At 50.4% G+C, this 17,685-nt stretch overlaps 1 protein-coding gene across 1 annotated transcript in view; it reads right to left on the reverse strand.

Moving 5' to 3' along the window:
* MYO5B (myosin VB) overlaps positions 1-13,461 on the reverse strand; it is a 326,731-nt gene extending 313,270 nt beyond the window's left edge. Inside the window, exon 1 of the mRNA XM_072734804.1 lies at positions 13,200-13,461. Coding sequence (XP_072590905.1) covers positions 13,200-13,226 — 27 coding nt within the window. The 5' untranslated portion in view covers positions 13,227-13,461. The remainder of the gene's footprint in view (positions 1-13,199) is intronic.
* Positions 13,462-17,685: the final 4,224 nt, after the last annotated feature.

The raw sequence follows: 17,685 nt of genomic DNA on the forward strand, positions 1-17,685 counted from the left end.
AGCAAGGACCTGCTACCACTGAACCCCTGGCAAAGCACAAGAAGCAGAAGGCAAGATTTCAACCTCTAGCATCAAGAGCTGACTTACCGAGTGAGATCGAGTAGAAAACAGTTACGGCCTAACTAGCTGCCGGGCTGGCGCTCAGCTACGTCACTAGATATAGACTACGGTTCTGGGGCTACTGGTGTTATTTACCACCATGGATACACTAGTCTTTGGCCAGCATTTAGGCAGTTTGATTTCTGAGAGGGTTCACACTGCAACCTGAGTACGGTCAGAGGGACACCCCGAGCATCTGCCCCATTCAGTGAGGCGGCTCTGCCTGGCTGAGCATCATGAAAAACACCCAACAGCCTGCTGGGTGGAGTTCTGGTTCATGCAGCCAGTCAGACGTCAGGGATGCATGTGGTAGGTGATCCCTGGAGCCCTTATTAAGAATGGATTAAGGTTAAGGAATGGGAGGCTAGGAAGGAATGGAGAGAGCTGGAGGAGGAGGGGGGGCTTCGAACACTTAGTAGAGGAGAGGGAGGCAACCCAAGAACACCATGTATTATGGGACTATTTATAATAGGTGTTGAGGCCCATATATCCCCAGCACTGCTTACAGGGTTTCAGATTAGAGTACATGTGGAAGCTGCCATCAGAATCCAAGGCAGGGGATTGCTAGTCAAAAAAACCCAATTAAAAACTCAAAAGACGCAAGTACCATAGTAGCCATGATCTAGCAAGAAAGGACACCAAGCACAGGACCAGTCTCTGAAATGCTATTCTATGGGAGTGATATGCAGCATCTCTACTTACACTAGCTCTCCGGCTCTTTCTGTTACACACCGAGAAAACTATTGCTCTAGTACCTGCAACACCCGCAGCCTCTTCAGAGGGAAGCACAGTGTTCCCAGGGACCACCATCTTTGAAAGGTCTATGGGCCTAGGAGGCCAAACCTGCCTGGGAACAACCAATCAGGGGGCCAGCCACTCTCCATGAGTGCTTCAGAGCTTTTGTTATTGCCGGGACCAAGAGCCAACCTGCTATAGATCTTACAGCCAATCTAAACCAGTCCTGGAGATTCGTCAAGGGGTACTTGACCCCAGGCCAAGAGGAGAAGACAGGAAAAAAAAAAAAAAAAAAACAAGCCAAGAGTAACTGAGTCCTGTTGATGGAATCAGTGTAGAAGGAAATGCAGTGCTGCCACTGCTGACAGGATAACCTGGTTCCTAAAGCCTCAAAGCTCACGATCCTTTCTCTTGCTGCCGGATACTGCACTGGCATGTTGGGCTAGGATACTCAGCTAAGCCTAGCTCCTAAGAGAGCATCCTTTCAACAGAACATCTTGAAGCCCCCTAGCAACCATAATAGCCAAATATGCTAAGTACCAGGAAGGGCTAAAGACAGACATAGGCGTCCTGTGAGGAGGTCATGGTGGAATGCTCTTAGTACAACCTGGGGCAAGCCCCACAATTATAAGCTACAGAACAATTAGGTCTGGTGCTTTAGGTTGAGAGGATAAGTAGCCTTCAGCTTAAGACCTTCAGACTCCTTTTGTTCCCTCCCCACACCTGAAAAAGGAGAGGCACAAACCCAGCCCTAGAGCATCTCCAATGCTGGTGCTTTGCTAGTTTAGAGCCCAATGTAAGGCTGGCTGCCTCACACAGAGGAACTAGAACCAGTGAATCAGCACCCCAAACACCCTTGCAAGCCCTCACGCTATCACCCTTACATTGCTCTGCACTGAACTATAGCTTCCCAAAAGACACATTCCCATTGTGTCACATCAGCAAGCCTTTGAAGGTTGTTCTAGCTTTTTACCCATTTCACATGTAACAGCCTAGAGGTTGAGTCGTTCCCTAAAGGCACACAGCTGCTAAATGAGGAATCAGTGCTCAAATCCAGCTCTAACCAGTCTAACAGTGATGCTCTTCTATTTTCCCTGTTCCTCTTCTTGCCCTCACAGCCTGAGTGTGGTATGATACACCAAAGATTTACCATCTTCACCCTCTAAGTGTACAGTCTGGTAACATGAAGTACCGTCACATTATCATCTAACCACAACCACCATGCAGCTCCAGAACTTCCCAGCTTGCAAAACTCAAGTTCTGTACCAGTAAAACCACCACACTTGACTATCCTCTCCTTCTTGCAACCACCATTCTACTTTGTCTCTAAATAAGTCTCTTGTAGGTACCTCTCATGCAGGTGGAGTCTTAAGGTATTTGTCACTGGTAATGTCCTCAAAGTTCATCCATGACCAACATGCATCAGAATTTCCTTAAGGCTGAATATTACTTCACCATGTGGACATGCCACATTTTGCCCATCCATGATGGACACTGGCTTGCTTTTATTTTGGACTACTGCGAATAATGCTATTCCACCCTCCTTTGTTATACTGAGTGGCTAACATCCTGCCTACAAAGAGCATTTTAGGGAATTAGGTGGCATGGGCTTTCCACTTGATTTTAAGATTTTTTGACAAAGAACTCACACAAACAGGGGAAACAGGGAGAAGTAGGCTCCCCGCTGAGGAGGGAGCCCAATGTGGGGCTCTATCCCAGGAACCAGAGGCCATGACCTGAGCTCAACCAACTGAGCCACCAAGGTGCCCCTTGATTTTTCAATCAGTAGGTAATGCTATTATACTGATGATAGCATTGAGACAATTATATGTCCGTGTATTATGTTGACATACATATAAGAGGGACTAAGTAAGACTGTAAAATTCTTCGAGCCTTTAAATTTTAAGTAGACTCCATGCCCAGCATGGAGCCCAACGCAGGCTCAAACACACTTGTGAGATCAAGAGTCAGATGCTCAACAGACTGAGCCACACAGGCACCCCGAGCCTTAAGAGTTTTAATCCAACAGAGGCCACATTCTAACAAGTGTCTTCCTGACAGCCTCAGAGGCTCTACACTGATCCACTGAGATTATTCGAAGTCCAACTCTCTTAAGGATGACAAGCTCGTAGACAGCCACAAAAAAGCTGGCATCAATACCTTCAAGTTAGTCTATAAGAGAAACACAGGTCAGTGAACACCTATGTTACTCAACCAGCCTACGCCTTAGAGTAACTCCTGAATATCTCCAGGAAGGCCTCCCTACCAGGCTTAGGGAGATCACCACCCCACAAGGAAAGAAGAACACATCGGATCTGAAGCCAATTTCAGAAGAGCTCCCGCTTCCTGGCACCTCTGCAAAGACCACCCTGTAGCAGAACCCATTCAAATAGATTATGACCAACATGTCAGGTCCTATCATGTTTTAAGGGTATTCTCATCATCTTGGTATGCACGGCTTGTTATAGTTACAAGCATATATACACACAAAGTGACAAAAGATCAAGCAGTTTGACAGCAAAGAAACTAGTTTCCTCAGAAATGAGGAAACATTCACTGTCCTCATTTTATAAACAAACATTAGCCCTCATTAGCGAGTATAGGCAAATTGAAAATTATTAAATCTGATGAGATAAAGCAATTTATCTCCTTGGGTACGAATACCTTCTTCAAGCTTATTCATCCAACAAACGAACCCCCGACTAGAAGAAGGCAAGGTCAAAAGACTCCTTTGCAGGGATGGGCCGTGACCTATATCCCAGCAGGTAGCAGGTACCCTGAGCACTTGCTGGCTTAGTGAGGAATCTAAAGGATCAATGTTCAGAGAAAGACTGGAGATCACCTGTGTGAGGGAAGACAAAGACTAATTTTTCTTTCCTGATGCATCATGTCTCTCCCGAAAGCCACTTGCTTTGTTTGAGCTCACAGGAAGGATGAAGATCAGTATTTGCCCCCAGCCTCCAATCAGGACTCATGGACATCTGCCTGAGACTAATAATCAAGTGGAGTTAATTGGGAATAAAAGGAGATAATGCTTTTAATGTAAATGACAATCTTAGGAAAGGCAAAAAAAAAAAAAAGTGTGATCCTAATTGTGCATAGATTAGGATACTCAAAACAAGGCAGTCAGATTAGGTTTCATGTCCACAAATGTGACTTCACTGTTAGTCCACATTCACACCTTGTGCTAAGCCTTTAGACACAGTAATTTTTTTAAAAAAAATTTTTTTAATTATCTCCTGACAGGGGCTCCACATTCGTGAGTTCCAGCTAGTGCCAGAGGAAACAGATGGGTCTTTCACTGGGTACCCGAAGCCAAAAGCCAAAACGGACAGGAGAAAGGGTTATAGTAAAAAGCTGGCCCCTTAGTGGAAAAAAAAAAAAAAAAAGGCCTTTTCTCCAAGTGCCACAGCCAGAAACAGGAGGAGAGGACCAGTGAGCTTCAAAGCAATTCCACAGCACGCACCGTACAGTAAGCAAACACTGGATCATGGGAACGGAGGGATGGGAACACAAGATTTTTTTTTTTTAAGAAGATTTTATTTATTTCTTCATAAGACAGAGAGGGGCAGAGACACAGGCAGAAAGAGAAGAGGTTTTCCGCAGGGAGCCCAAAGTGGGACTCAATCCCAGGACCCCAGGGTCACACCCCGAGCTGAAGGCAGATGCTCTGGAGCCCCCCAGGCACCCCAGAAGATTCATTCTGAGGGAGGGAAAATACACATACAACCATCAACCGCACATGCAGGAGAAAAGGAATCCAGAATCAGCTACTTCAAAGGTTTATAAGATTTGGCTTTATAACTCCTATTTTCAGCAGAATCAGTTGGACATGTCAAGTGGTGAAACAGTAATGAACAGCTCTGACCTCAGCAGGCAATCCAACGGACTGCAAACGGCCCACTCCCACTTCCCCACCATCTCCTAGGTTTCTGCCACTCAGGCTCCCCCACCCTCACCTTCCATCATGTGTACACTCTGCACCACCACCGTGCATTTTGCCAATGTCAGCAATTCATAGAAGTGGCATTCATTCTGTTGTACTCGCCTCTAAAGAACTCAGTGCCACTAGCAGCACATAAATTGAGGTAATACATTTTAAGCATGCATCCTATCATCAGCAAGACCGTACTGGGGTCTGGTGGCCAGTTACCAAGAGAGAAACGGGTCTCGAGTGAGGTGCCAGGGCACACAAATAGCTGAATACAGTACAGTTCACCAGTTCAGGGATTTTACCTTTTCACCTTCTCCAAAAATGACCAGTACCCGGGTCAGAATACAGATGGAATTGGAATTCTCTCCAGTAGATTTACTTGCAGAGGCTGGTCTCTAAGCCAGGGGACCTGAATTTGGTGCAGAGATTATAAGGGAAGTCTTTGGATTCCATGTAGAAAGCATCTGGATGCTCTTGTTCACTTTTAGGGTTTCACGTCACAACACATTTGAATTTTATAATGGCAATATCTGGAAAAAATCGTTAGCTTTGCATGATGGGCCCCTTCATTCCCTCCTCAAACTTCAGTGAGGGAGAGAAAAGCCTGTAGGGCCCAGTCAGCATCAGAATCCTTTGTGCTAGGACAGTAGTTTGTGACCCAGTGAATAAATGTTAGGAAGAGCATAATGAGCTATTAAGCTGGAGATCAGATCTAGAAGCTTGAGGGTCCCCACAGCAAATTAGTAAGGTCTTACCAGCACCCCTCCACACCGGGGTGGACAACACGAAGCCTCACCTCCTGCAGCCTACCGGAAACACCCCTGCTTGCAGATGGCTCCTGAGGCCCTTTGTCAAAGCCCCTGGTAAGCACCCCCACTATGATGGAACACGATTTGGGTCCACAGAGACGCTTGAGGAGAGGCCTTGGCCGAGATGGCTGAGCAGAGAGCCTGGGGCAGGACGGCAGCTCGGCTTCAGGTCCCTGCCTGGCCAGCAGGCTCGGATAGAGGAGCAACAGGGGAGGGCCTCCCCAAGCGCTGAGCCTGGCTCCCTGTGGGCGTCTCAGAACATACCCACTCCGTAGACACTGAGCGTGGTACCTGCTGCGGGGGGAGGGTGTCAGGGTCAGGCACGGGGGTCATACTTCCCTATGGAAGAGGAGTACCGCTTCCAGCAAATCATGTAGCCTGAGCTCCCCCATTTGTGATGGGGAAGAGTTATTAATACACAGCACTTAGAAATAACCTGGCTCAAAAAGGACTCCATTGGTATTAGTTATCCTGCCCCTGAATTTTTGTTTTCTTTGGGTAAATACCCAGTAGTGGGATTACTGGATGATATGGCAATTCTAATATTTAAAAGGGAAAAAAAAAAAGGGTTCCAAGAATGTACTGCAACAGGTTTCATGATTAAAAAAAATATTTTTTGGTAAGATTTTATTTGTTCATGAGAGACAGAGAGGCAGAGACAAAGGCAGAGGGAGAAGCAGGCTCCATGCAGGAAGCCCCAGGTGGGACTCGATTCCAGGACCCAGAATCACGCCCTGGGCTGAAGGCAAGTGCTCAACCTGTGAGCCACCTAGACGTCCTTCAAAAAATTTTAACAATTCAATGTTCACCAAAACTGAACAGTTAAGGGCAGCCCCGGTGGCTCAGCGGTTTAGTGCCACCTGCAGCCCAGGGCGTGATCCTGGAGTCCCAGGATCGAGTCCCGCGTCGGACTCCCTGCATGGAGCCTGCTTCTCTCTCTCTCTCTGAATAAATAAATAAAATATTTTTTAAAAAACTGAAGTTAACATTATGGTAAATCTATATGCTATTAAATAGCCATTAAATGCTAAAATTACCTTTATATGCTACAGAAGATGGAAAGCATAGATTAAGATCTAGAGTACAATCTGTGGCATGATCCCAATATAGCAGTGATGCCAAATAAAAACAAAGCAAACTACACGTGGAATCTGAAATTGTCTAGTAGCCATGTTAAAAATAGGTGAACCAAAAAAATTTTTTTAAAAAAGGTGAACCAAATACTTTAGCCCAATACATCCAAAGTATCTCAACATTTAATCAACAGTAATATAAAGGAGATATTTTACATTCATCTTTTGTATCAAGTCTTTTAAAATAATATTTTATTCATGAGACACAGAGAGGCAGAGACACAGGCAGAGGGAGAAACAGGCTCCCTGCGGGAGGCCCGATGCAGGACTCAATCCCAATATCCCAGGATCATGCCCTGAGCCAGAGGCAGATGCTCAACCACTGAGCCACCCAGTGGCCCTAAGTCTTTAAAGTCTGGTGTGTTTTGTTTTTACACTTTCAGTTCATCTCCATTTGGGCCAGCCTCACTTCAAGTGCTCAGGAGCACCCTATTGAAAAACACAGGTCTGGAAATCATAAGTAATCAACAATAGCAGTTTCTGGAAAAGGGATTAACAGAGCCTTTGCCTTTCCCACATTGTAGGAATTGTTTCAAAAATCATTTGTACCAACAAAAGAAGGTATGGTGAAAATGCTTTTTAAACTTCCCTTAAAAACTGATAAAAGACCAGAAAACACAGCTTACATTGAAAACTTCTTAAGAGGATCTCTGGGTGGCTCAGCAGTTTAGTGCCTGCCTTCAGCCCAAAGCGTAATCTTGGAGTCCCGGGGCTCCCTGAGAGGAGCCTGCTTCTCCCTCTGCCTGGGTCTCTGCCTCTCTCTCTGTGCCTCTCATGAATAAAATCTTTATTTTTTTTAATTTTTTTATTTATTTACGATAGTCACACAGAGAGAGAGAGAGGCAGAGACCCAGGCAGAGGGAGAAACAGACTCCATGCACCGGGAGCCCGACGTGGGATTCGATCCCAGGTCTCCAGGATCACGCCCTGGGCCAAAGGCAGGCACCAAACCGCTGCGCCACCCAGGGATCCCCGAATAAAATCTTTAAAAAGAAAAATTCTTTAAAACTATTCTTGCTTAAAAAAAAAAAAAAAAAAACTACTCTTGCTCCTTCCCCAGGGGCCAGGGGGAGAGTGGAACCTTTTAGGATCAGGCAAAAATGCCACCACACAACACTACGACTCAAGGGTAAACAAGCTGATCAACATTTAAGCCTGGACAGCCTGCCAGAAGCTGCACTAGCACTAGGCAGTACCTTCACATGCTAGAGCATGTGATCCTCCAGGAATCTTATGACGCAGGTACCATCCCAGATTAAGAAGAAAAAAAAAAAAAGGCTCAGAATGCATCTATTCTAGCATCAGAGCTGAGCATTTAACCACATACCCAGAACAGTCCATATCAAAATCATGACCAGAGGCTAGGACGGCCCACACCAAGGTCATGATCTGAACTTTATGAAGATCCTGTTGTAAGACTCGCATTTTAGAGAAAATATCTCACCCATCCTTATTTGCAGCAACCCCCATTTCTCCTTTAAGTTCACAGAACCTCAAAGTTCATCTAAGCAGAAAGTATCACCCCAAACAGGTACCAAAAGAAACACATACACACACAGAAAACCAAAAACAAGACAACACACCATCACAGGATTCCTTGCCCCATCCTGACTTTTCTGTCCACCCTCAAGATGGAAATTTCAAGGTCATCACTGACTCTTCCTGCCCTTGCCCACATAATCAAACATCTGTTGAATTCTAGGCTCAATAATCCCTAAGTGGCTATAAAAAACAGGAGGCATACCCAGCACCCAAATCTTGGTATGTAAACACTCCTCAATAAAAGGAAACTGATGGATATCACTTTCACCAAAGGATGGAAGGGATACCATCAGAAGTGGGACATGCTGACAGTGAAGCACCTCAGGAGGTACATGCCCATCACTTCCGAAGTTTTCTTAACAAAAATTTGTAAACTCCACGTAAGCAGGAGACTCCATCAGATCGAGGCCATTCTACAAGATAACTGGCCAATATTCAAACTGCCAACATGTAAAAGAGAAGAAATGGTCCCTAATTGGAGATCAAGGGAGCTAGGATGCTAACCATGAATTCTTGAAGGGACCCAGGCCCAGAGAAAGGCCATCAGTGGAAAAACTGGGGAACTTCCAGGGAAGTTCACAGACAAGTTAGTGCTGTAGGAATTTCCCAGTTTCAAAAACCAGGCAGAGCTTAAGTGAGGTGTTCACTTTGGGGAAATGGGCTATAAGGAAGTTCCAGCAGGACTTGGCACACGGGGATTTAAGATCCAGGGGGATTTGAGATCCAGGGGACAAGCTCCCAAGTATCTCTAAGTATAAGGCACCATGCTAAACACACTGGAGGCTCCAAAAAAATGTTTGCGATGGCCTCCGTTCACCAGATGGGCTCAACCTACCTGGGAAAAAAAGAGGCAGGACAAGAACTCTACAAACAAGGCATTGAGGCAGGGCATACAGGTAATAGGCAGAGAATGTGCCCCGTGAACCCGTAACAACTTGCATCTGAACACTGGAATTTTAATGCTCACCAGCAGAGCCAAGAAGAGCCCATTGGCTTTATAGGCCCATCTGAGGAAGGGAAGCAGGCAGGAAAGAGTGGGCAAGGCAGAGAAAGCAGCTAGGAGGAAGGGGGGAGGGGAGGAGCAGGCCAATGGCCTCTGTGCATTGGCACAAAGCTTCAGAGAACCAAGGGAAACCAGAGCCCTTGAGTTTCTCAACATCCACCCAGCCAAACCACCATGGTCCTCAGATCCAAAAGATGAAGATTCCTGTCCAGGTATTCCATTAGGCATTGCTCCCGAGGTGGGGAGGTAGGGAGGTGGGGAGGTGAAAGGAGGCAAGCAGGGGTGTGATATTCAGCAAAATTCAAGCAGAGGAACTTCAGCTCCTCCTGCACAGCTCTGTGGGCAGTCCCGTTCCCAAGGTCAGGGTCTGGAAAATACAGCTGTTCTACTCCCATGGATTACAGGTCCATCCTGGGGCAGGGATGGGGGTGCATTCCCAGGCTCCAGGAACCTCTGAGAAACACGTGCTATCCAGAGTGAGCAAGCACCAGCACGAGTTCAGGAGAAGAGTCAAGGGCCTGCAGAGGAGCGCTACCAGCATCTGCTACCACTCAGATCTCGACCGTCATTTTTTTGAAATATCACTGGGGCACCAACAGGAGTCTGAATCATTAGTGCCTCCAGGGATGCAGGGTGGGTAGAGGCAGGAGGCTCCTGCTGCCTACAGGCTGACACCTGGCACAAACCCGCACTACCAGCTGCACAGGGAAAGACCAAGACAAAGCCACCATTTACACACATAGGCTGGATCCACCAGTGAACTAGCAGCACTCAAACTGCCCAGACACCACTTATGAAAGGCCAACCAGAGAAGGGGTTATTGGAAGGTACTGGTTTATCTGGTGATTTCCCAGTCACTCTAAAAGTCAAGACAGCATCCTGAAAGACTGGTCCAAAACAACAAGGTTCATAGAAGGGCTATTCTGGATGAAAAATAGACTATTTCCTGCAATATCAAGATCCAATTGTACTTCCCATGCTTGTACACGCCTGGGACCTGGACAAATCCAATGAGCCCGTGTTTCCAACCCACAGGAAAAGACAGTATGAATACTTGCTACATACATGCCATTTGTGACATGATCCCCCATCATCAGCTCCAGCTTTCTTTAGGAGTTGAAGCTGACTCACCTTGACATCACACTCAAAGTGTCTTGGCATGAACTAATTTTTTTTTTTTCCCCATCCAGAAGAGACTCACTACAGAGAAAGCCACTTCTCAAAGGTGAGGGGTTGGGTCTTCGGAAAACAAGTGTGTTCTTAGGTAATGGGATGTGACCTTTGTCAAGGACTAAGGACTCAAAATAATAATTCACATAGCATGGAGCCTCCAGTTGGAGTGTGCAGACAGGCAAACAAGAAAACAGTAACCTGGGAGGGAAAGAAAGGGAGCCTTGTCTTGGATAAATAGGAATAGGCTAATATACTAAGTTCTTACTTGAAACTGTACCTTCAGGTTGATTTATGCACTTGAAGGTCTCCTTCCAATCATACCTCCCAACTAGATCACTAAAGCAACAGGTATAGTTCTAAAAGGCTTTAATAGTTCCACCCCACTTATAAATGCTGTTGACATAATGGATAATTATTTCTATCATGAATACATGACAGTGCGTGCCTGGGTCCAGCAGTCACCATGTTAGACCGGCCTAGCAGGTTAAAAGGGGGAACACTGGTTGCTTTAATATGCCAAGATGAACAAATCATCCCCCCGAGAAAATGAATCTGAGCAGCAGGCACAATTTCACTATGTACTTTATTATTCATATGCATACAGAGAATCCAGCCTAGCAAGTAGGGTGATAATGGTTGGAAAACAATACAACTGCTTCTCATAGCAAAGCGTGTTTAACTCTGACAAGAACAATTGCTCAAAATTCAATCTGGAAGCTACTGACTGGGTCACAAAAAGTCTCAATTTCAGATTCATAAACATAAAGTGATTAAGGACTAGAAACCCACCAACATGGATAGGTGAAGTCCCCCAGCCCTAGGAACGCGTTCTAATACTTTGAGTGGTGTCAAACCCTCACACCCACGAAACCACATTAGGTGACTCATGTGTCCTTGAGACATTTTTCTTAGGGTAGTTATATCCTTAGTAAAAGCCCAGAAAGTTACCCCTGAACTTGGGTGCAGACTTCCACTAGGATTCATTTCTTTAGTTTTTTGTTGTTGTTGTTGTCGTTTTTGTTTGATAGTCACACAGAGGGGGGGCAGGGGGGGCAGAGGGAGAAGCAGGCTCCATGCACCCGGAGCCCGACGTGGGATTCGATCCCGGGTCTCCAGGATCGCGCCCTGGGCGGAAGGCGGCGCTAAGCCACCCGGGCTGCCCGAAAGTATGGTCTTTAAAAGCAATCCAATGTTTTTCAAGATCAAGGCCTCAAGAGTTACAGATTTATCCAATTAACGACCAGCTTCACGTAGTACAGCAGTTATCTGATGAAAGGCCTTGCCGTATCGCAGGCACGGTCGCTGGGCGGCCGGCGGGCCCGGTGCACCCCGGGGTTGAACAGAACTGCGAGGCTTTACCATCCAAGCCCAGGTCAGGTCCCCTGAACCCCCTGCGCCACCCCACCCACCCCCGGCCTCGCCGGAACCAGGCTCCAGTCGGAGGGCTTGACACCTGCTGCCGCCGGTGAAGAGCTGGCGTTCTGGGGGCTCCGGCCGAGACCCACAGGCTGCAGTGGGCGGGGCACCTTTCAAAGCCCGACTCCCGGAGCCGCTCCCCAACCCCGCCCCCCTTCCCCGCTCCTTGCTCCCTCCTCCCTCCTCTCCAGGAGCCGCTGCCCCTCCGCAACTGGGGCCACGGGCGCGGGCGCCGAGGCTGTAGCTACCCGCATCCCCAGCCAGGCCACAGCCTCCGCGTCTTCCCCGCTCAGCTCGCTCTTCCGCAGGAGCGGGGAGAAAGTCCGCCCCGGGGCGAGCGGCCCACCCGGCTGCGGAGCTCGCCACGCGCGCAGCAGCCAGGTGAGAGGGTCCCGCGCCCCACACCCGCTCCGCACGCGCACCGACGCCCGGGGCACAGCCCTCGGGGCACAGCCCCCCGGGGCACAGTCCGGAAACAGACGAGGCGGGCAGGTGTCCCGAACTTCCTGACGGGGGGAAGGGCGCGTGCTTAAAGGCGCGGCCCCCGCGGCTGCCGCCGGAGCCCGCCGGCCGTGGGCGCTAACTTGAAACCACCGCCGCGGCAGCAGGACGTCTCCAGCCGGGCGCACCTGTTCCCGGCCGCGGGGGCCGAGCCCTGCAGAGCCCGGCCGACCTTGGCACCCAGGAAGTCCACACCCGCCCCTTCCCGGCACGCACGCCGAGGGGCCTCCTTCAGCCGCCCACCCCCAGCCAATTAAGAACGCGCTTCCCCGGGGTCTCTGCAGGTCCTCGGAGCGTCTCCCACCTCACCTGTTGCTTATCTCCCCCTCCCACCAAGTCCCTAACGGCCGGTCGGGCCCCCTTATCTCCCCCCTAAGGTGTGCGAACATCCCCGAGGTTGGGAGCGCCCCTGCGAGCTGCCGCTGCGGAGCAGGGTCCGGGGCGGGGCCGGGGCCGGGGCCGGGGGCGGGGGCGGCAGTGGGGCTGCCTCCACCGCCCGGGCTCCGCGCCGCCGGCGACCCCCGCCCCGGACCGGGGAACTCGGCCGTGCCGGGCGAGGGGAGCGACAGCCCAGGCGGGGGGCAGAGCCGCGGGCAGCCCTGGCGGGGGGCAGAGCCGCGGCCGGTCGGCGCAGGACGCTCCCGGAGCGGCCAACTTCCTCCTCCACCCGAAGTTCTGGGCGCGGGCGGGGGGGAGCGAGCGGGAGGCTGCCAGGCGGCTCCCGCGCCCCCCGCCCCCCGGCACCGCAGGAGGGCGCGCCCCGAGGGCCGGGGGCGGGGGCGGGGGCCGGGGCCGGGGTCCCGGGGCGCGCCGCCCTCGTCCCCGCCCTCCCCGGGCGCGCGGCGCGCACTCACCTGGCTGTACAGCTCGCCCACCGCCATGGCCCCGCGGGCCGGCCCGAGCCCGGGCAGCGAGCCTGCGTGCGGCCCTCGCTCCGCCCCGCCGGGCGCCGGGTCCCGGGTCCCGGGTCCCGACTCCCGACTCCTGTCCGCCCGCCGGCTCTCAGTCCGCGGCCAGCCCGCCTGGCGCCATCTTCCCGGGCCGGCCGACACTTTCCCGGCGTGTGGCCGCTTCGCCCACGCCCTGCCCCGCCGGCTCGCTCTCGGCCGGCGCGACCTTTACTCCCGCGGCGGCGGCCGGGCAGGACTGGCGGGCGGGGGAGGCGGCGGCGGCGGCGCTCCCCGCTCAGGTAGGGGAGGAGGTGCGGGCGCCGGGAGGGCGGGCCCGAGCACGGCGCGCGGAGCGGGCAGCCGGTGCGCTGCGGCCGCCGCCTTTGAGCCCTGCGGGGCCGGGCCGGACGCGCCCTCCCGCGCCCCCGCTGCAGCGGGGTCCTTGGGGCCGGGGGCGGGGCCGGGCGAGGAGCCGGGGCAGACCGCCCCCTGCTGGCCGCCGAGTACAGGTGCGCGCCGGGGAGGCACCTGCCGCGCTCCGCAGGCTCCGCCGGCTCCTCCCGGCGATCGCGGGCTGGGGCCGGAGGGGGGCGGAGGTGGGCAGTGGAGACGACAAAGAGCCCAGGTAGCAGGGCGAGGGGAGGAGGAGGGCAAGTAGGGGGTAGAAGTCCGGCCGAAAGCCTCCGCACGTTATTCTCTGGACTTCACGTGGCTGCGTTCAACAGTCTCAGGGTTAACACTTAGCTGTCACGGGATGTAACAGGTGACTTGGCTATGCCCACGGGGTCTCCGACACACCGACTCCCTGGCGGACGTCCTGACTGGGCAAGTGGGATTCGTAGCTTCTCTCCCTATTTTTGCCTGTTTGACCCTCGACGTCCAACTAGACTCCTACCCGCCCCCCCCCCCCATCAGAAGATGGTCATTCGCGTTTCCTTCTCTCTCGTGTGCACGCTCGCCATCCCCCTGCCATTTTCTACCTCCTTTCGGTCCCCTTCCTAATGGCATTTGGCTGCCTGCAGCAGCTTCAGTCCCTCTTCTACCTACAGCAAAAAAGAAACCTGACCCAAAAAACGAAAGACCCAGCGGGAGTTGACGGAGGAAACGCAGGTAGCGCCGGGGCAGAACGGCCCTGGGTGCGTCTGAAGGAGGCATCTGTACCTGAATGAGGAACAGCCTGCGGGTGCTTCTCAGCTGGAGCGCGCATCCGGTCGATGCAGAAATTGTTCTGGAGCCACATGCTTCTGAAACTCTTCCCAGGTAAGCCCTTCCAGCTGGAATCAGGACCCCTGCTTAATTGGCCTGTCAGGCCCTCACAGCTGTGCCTCCTCAGGGAGACTCTCCTAGGGAACTTTATCAGATCCCGCCAAAGAACCCCACCTTCAGGACGTCTGGGGAACAGAGGGAGTTTTCAAGCTCCCCCATAATCCTAGAAGATGGTACTTCCAAGGTTGACAAGTGCGGTGATCAAAGCTTGGAGAACCCTCCTTGGATTTCTTCACATCCCTGACAGAAGCAGGAAAGAAATGGCTCCACCACTTATCTCTCACTCAGAAATCTGTCAGCATAGTTTCCTTCCTTGCTTTCAAGAAGATCTCCAAGTGTGACGCGCCACACCACCCCCCAGGCTATTGGCATTAGCTGGGTCAGAGCTACAAATTGTCTGGGGTCAGACTTACTGAATCTGAAAGCCTGAGGGTGGAGCCAGCATTCAGTTTTCACACCTTTCTAAGGGATTCTCCCCTTTGGGGTTAAGAAACCCCTTTGCTAAATAAAGCTCCTTCCCCACCTCTGCTCTGGACCTTTTATGCCTCACCACCATGCTCCATCAGTGGGCTGGTCTCTACTAGCAGCTTTGTTCTCCTTTCCTGCTACATTTCTTAAGGTAGGCGCTTGTCCCAGCTGGCTCTGCTTAAACCCAGTCCAACATAATTACGGGTTCTCAACACTTTGTACACCTTTGCAAAAACAAATGATGCCTGGCGCCCACTCCCAGAAATTCTGATTTAACTTTCTGGGGGTCCTGCCTGGGTAGAAGGATTTTTAAGAGCTCCCAGGTAGTTCTAATGACAGCCAAGATTAAGAATTGCTGCATTAGTTCCTTCCTAAATGGTTCCACTCACTCCTATCCTATTGAGATTGCCTTCTCCCTCTAAAGCATGGGGCATGTTATTCTGTATGTTGGTAAACTGAACACCAATAAAAAATAAATTAAAAAAAAAAAGCCTGGAGACTGTACGATTTGAGCATCATGGTTCCTGATGACCGTGGGCTCTCAGGGAAATATCAAGAGACATAGGATAGCGTAATTATTATCTGTCTGATGGCTCCTTCTAAATAATGTTGTGCAACACTTGACATTATACTTGGATGGTTTCTGTTTATTTTGCTTTAAAATACATTTATTAAATATTACTAAAATAGTCTCATTGTAATAAAAAAGCATGGGGCAGTACGTGACTCTCCTTTCTCAGGTTAAACCATCTCCTCCTTAGCATCTCTCATTTTTTTCTCCTCTGTTTTCCCAGACTTTCTTACCACACCTTCATGACATCCTTTTCTAACCCTGCTTGCTGGTTCTCCAAACTATGGTCCAAAATTTGGGCTCATTTCCCAAATCTCTTCTCTTCACGCCACCCTCTTCCCCCCCCCCCCCCCATTATACCTCTCACTACACTGGTAACTCTCAAATCTAATTTTTTTATTTCTATTCATGAGAGACACAGGCAGAGACAAAAGCAGGCTCCTTGCAGGGAGCCCAATGGGGGACTCGATCCCAGGACCCCAAGGTCATGCCTTGGGCCAAAGGCAGACGCTCAACTGCTGAGCCACCCAGGTGCCCCAAATCTAGTTCTAACCTTACTACAGACGCATCTTTCCACCTGCCAGAATGACAACACTGGCCATCCCATTAGGACCTAGCATTAAGGGATCCCTGGGTGGCGCAGCGGTTTGGCGCCTGCCTTTGGCCCAGGGCGCGATCCTGGAGACCCAGGATCGAATCCCACATCGGGCTCCCGCTGCATGGAGCCTGCCTCCCTCTGCCTGTGTCTCTGCCTCTCTCTCTCTCTCTCTCTCTCTCTGTGTGACTATCATAAATAAATAAATAAATAAATTTAAAAAAAAAAAAAAAAGGACCTAGCATTAACCTGAAACTAATTTGTTTGCATCCTTTCTCCCCACCCCCAACTGCCTCCAACTTTCTAGCTTCCATCCTCCCTGGCACAGATTAAAAGCTCAATTCATGCTGACTGAACTGAATCACCTCCCTGAGGAGAATCCTACTCCTGGCCAGGGCTTTGTGAATTTCTAATCTCACAATCAGATATGGTCTTTCCCTCCTTTGAATAGTAATAAAGACCTCTTAAAACTTACTTTGTCCCTGGAAACTTGCCAACTGCTTTCCTTCTGTGATCTTGTCTGAGCCCTAGAGAACCCTATAGAGAAGGTTGGAATCATAAATCTATTTCACAGATGAGGAAGGTGAGGCTGGTGGAGGGAACATTCTAGATCAGCGAGCAGGCCCTCAACTACACTCCATCTCACTCTCAAGCCTAAGCATTTGCTTTTATGCCAGTGGTTCTTTAATGTTAATGTGTATCAAGATTCTGGGGTCCCAGGCAGAACTAATTCAGCTGGTCTACGTGCGGACCATGAGTCTTCACGTTTAATACGTACCAGTTCGTGCAGCGAGGTTCGTTCACATGGAACTCTCCCCAGCAGGTAAAGGAGTGAGTGTGGAAGTGGATTCCTTGCTTGGACTTGAAGATCATGGTCCCAGCTGCCACTTGGATTGCAGCCTTGTGAAACAACCTCAAGCAGAGGATTCAGAAAAGCTGTGTCCTAATTAAAGAAACAGACAATAAAGTCTTGAATCTGCAGAAACTTGCAATAGTGTGTGTTCTTTGAAGCCACTGAGTTTTGGGGTGCTTTGTGATACACCAACAGATGACTAATAAAATCACATACAGAAAGCATCCTATGATGACTCTTATTGGTAAGAACTTCGTCCCAGCAATTTTCTCTCCTCCCCCACGTGGCAAGTTGCTTTCCCAAATGTTCCTACCTGCAAGGCAGCCATCCTCTTATGGGGGTGTGGTCCCTGGTGTTCGCCAAGACTCTTCAAGGAGTTCTGTGCCATGACCTGTTTTGAGGGAGTCAAGGTCCAGATCCTCAATCTCTATAAGCACCGGCAAATCTAAATACTCATTTGCCAACAAACGGGTCTCATGATCAGATCTCCCTCCTCACTTCTCATAAGAAAGGTCCAGGGGCACCTGAGGGGCTCAGCGGTGGAGGCCTGCCTTTGGCCCAGGGCATGACCCTAGAGTCCTGGGATCGAATCCCCCATCGGGCTCCCTGCAAGGAGCCTGCTTCTCCCTCTGCTTCTCTGTGTCTCTGCCTCTCATGAATAAATAAAATTTACAAAAAAAACTAAAAAATAATAATA

This window comes from Vulpes vulpes, chromosome 13, assembly GCF_048418805.1.
Source record: "Vulpes vulpes isolate BD-2025 chromosome 13, VulVul3, whole genome shotgun sequence".
NCBI lineage: Eukaryota > Metazoa > Chordata > Mammalia > Carnivora > Canidae > Vulpes > Vulpes vulpes.